This window comes from Apaloderma vittatum, unplaced genomic scaffold (assembly GCF_000703405.1).
Source record: "Apaloderma vittatum isolate BGI_N311 unplaced genomic scaffold, ASM70340v1 scaffold24475, whole genome shotgun sequence".
Classification (NCBI taxonomy): Eukaryota; Metazoa; Chordata; class Aves; order Trogoniformes; family Trogonidae; genus Apaloderma; species Apaloderma vittatum.
Window position 1 is genome coordinate 4,898 of NW_009719156.1, and position 217 is coordinate 5,114.

The 217-nt window shown below is 66.4% G+C and overlaps 1 protein-coding gene across 1 annotated transcript in view; it reads left to right on the top strand.

Moving 5' to 3' along the window:
* SLC39A14 (solute carrier family 39 (zinc transporter), member 14) overlaps positions 1–217 on the top strand; it is a gene marked incomplete at its 5' end in the record, with an annotated part of 5,012 nt that overhangs the window by 3,892 nt on the left and 903 nt on the right. The window contains 1 exon segment of the mRNA XM_009870535.1: positions 140–214. Coding sequence (XP_009868837.1) covers positions 140–214 — 75 coding nt within the window.

Sequence of the window (217 nt, forward strand, 5' to 3'; positions counted from 1 at the left end):
CCCCAGCTCCCTCAGCCGCTCTTCACAGGGCATGTTCTCCAGACCTCTCACAAGCCTTGTTGCCCACGTGGAGGGGTGGGTTCCCCTGGTCGGTGGAGGGGAGCGGTGACCCCCCCAAACCCTGGGGTTGCCGTGGCAGGACCTGCAGGCCTCGCAGAGCGCGTGTTACTGGCTGAAGGAGGTGCGGTACTCCGACATCGGCACGCTGGCCTGGATG